This window comes from Buceros rhinoceros, unplaced genomic scaffold (assembly GCF_000710305.1).
Source record: "Buceros rhinoceros silvestris isolate BGI_N320 unplaced genomic scaffold, ASM71030v1 scaffold1295, whole genome shotgun sequence".
Classification (NCBI taxonomy): Eukaryota; Metazoa; Chordata; class Aves; order Bucerotiformes; family Bucerotidae; genus Buceros; species Buceros rhinoceros.
Genome location: NW_010413255.1, coordinates 112,696 through 114,842, shown reverse-complemented (window position 1 = coordinate 114,842; position 2,147 = coordinate 112,696). Strand labels below are relative to the sequence as shown.

General features: G+C 40.8%; 1 protein-coding gene across 1 annotated transcript in view; it reads left to right on the top strand.

Moving 5' to 3' along the window:
- The first annotated feature begins 1,654 nt into the window (after positions 1-1,654).
- PHF21B (PHD finger protein 21B) overlaps positions 1,655-2,147 on the top strand; it is a 42,218-nt gene continuing 41,725 nt past the window's right edge. Inside the window, exon 1 of the mRNA XM_010136650.1 lies at positions 1,655-1,672. Coding sequence (XP_010134952.1) covers positions 1,655-1,672 — 18 coding nt within the window. The remainder of the gene's footprint in view (positions 1,673-2,147) is intronic.

The window sequence follows — 2,147 nt, the reverse complement described above, 5'->3', positions numbered from 1 at the left end:
TGGAGTTATCTTTGACTTTTATGGACCTTTTTTATTAAAATGCTTAGAGCTGTAAATGTAGAAATAAGAAACTCATTTATCTTGACAAAAGTGCTGCCATAAACTATTCAGCACTCATAAAATAACCTTTTAAATTATTGTATCTGCTGGTATCGATAAATTCATACAAAGTGCTTAAAGGTCAGGCATTGCCGGAAAAATGTCTTTTCAGTTTGTTAATTAAGGGTTTCTAAGAATGTGCACCAGCTCGCTCTTTGGACAAATTGGGAAAAAGGAAGGAGGAAAAAAAGGCTCACATGGGTGAAAATGATAGTGTGGAATTAGTGAGTGACAAATCTTTGATCCACCAGGCTCACCATGGCAAGCCCGGACAGTTTGTGAGTGAAAAGAGGTGGCAGTTCTAACAGGAGGGAAGAAGGGTTTAGCTCCTTTGTGGCAGAAAGTATCTTGATTACTCTCCTCTTGCAGCTCGTGGGCTTGAGCTGCGGACTCAGCGAGAACTGAAGCATTAAGGTGAGCGTGAGCAGTATTTGTCCCGTTATAGCTCGAGCCAAGGGACTTTGTCGTGTTCTCATTGCCTGACCAAGAACATCAGATAAGGACATTCACTTTTTTGTTTGTCTGGCAAGTGGTTTTATCTGCTCATTTATTCACCACTTAAACCGGAAGAAAACGGCGCTCTGAAATGGACTGAAAAATGTACCCAGAGCCAAAGTGCCCAAGCGTCCGTTCTAGCATCTGCACTTCCTTCATTGCAGAGACCGCAGCTGATTCCCTCTGTTTTATACTTCACCTCTTTCGCCCATCATCACAGAGACATCCTGCTCTGATCATTAAAATCTGACCTAAAAATTAGGCAGCTCAGATGTGACCGTATCAACAGAAGAGATGAGGTTGATCAATCACATGAGCGAGACACTGGAAGTAAGGCTGGCTTGCATTTCCACCTGCACAGCAGTCTCTCCCTGACAACGTTATTTTACCTCTAAATCTCAATTTTTTTCGTCACTAAACCAGAGACAATAATACTGACCCAGGTGAAGTACCCTGAGATAACAGATGAAATGTGTTACAGGAAAAGTACGGAGGTCTCTGTCATTGAGTTCTGTTGATACAATGGCTTGAACTATTTATTGCCTAAGCTGAGATACAATAACAAAGCAATGTAAACAGAGAAGAGTGAACTAGAGTCTTGGATATCTCTCTGTCTGAGCATACTGTAGTGCTGTTATTAATGTGAGATTAAAGTTCTGAGCTTTCCCTTGACCATATGATTTTTATACTAAGATTGTTTCTTTGACTATTAAATAACAGATCCTTACTAAAAAAATATTTGTAAACAGGAGGCTGCGTCTTTGTCACTGAAAATTTCATAACCTAAGAACGCCATAATTTTTTTTTGTTCTCTCGAGACTGCTGCAGAACTCCTACTTCAGAAAAATAAATCTGACGTTTTTTGAGAGTGTAGGTGACAGAATTAATGATGGTTCATTTCTCTGATACCCACAGACAATACATCCTGGCTTTGTCTTCAGGTGAAACTAAGAGAACAGTGCAGAGTAGTTTGATGGCATTCCTTGTTTATTCTCTCATTCCCGTTCATTTTGGCTCAATTGTTCCGTGTTTTGAAACATAAAATGGAATCGGCCCAACGATGCACTCGGGGACTGAGGTGAGCTTCCTTACCGGACAAAGGCATTCTGTGCTAAACAGGCTTGGCTTGTTGGGGGTTTTTCCCCTTGTGATTGATAATTGAAGTAGTACAAGAAAAGAAAGTTGTTGCTCAGACACGGAGATCTGTGCATCCTTCCAGTTGATAGCTGTTCTTACCTTACTTCGGAGTTACTCGACTCGTGTATTTATAGCCAATTCTCAGTTTTGTTCGGTGTTGGCACTTTGTATTTTAATATGTGGTATTCACCTTAAAAAGCAAAATAAGTGGCCAGAATTAATTTCAGTTCATGCTAATATAAAGCAGGAAGTTCTGGTAAGTCTAATAAGTGGCAATAGCAGCAGGTGGCAGCTCAAGTTCTCCTTCTCTCCGGACTGCAGGATTCATCGTGTTGTCCTTCCCAGTGTGTGAGGCTGTGATATGGTAGACAGGGCAAAGAAGTGGATCATGCAGATAGTTTTTATGGTGCCCTTCC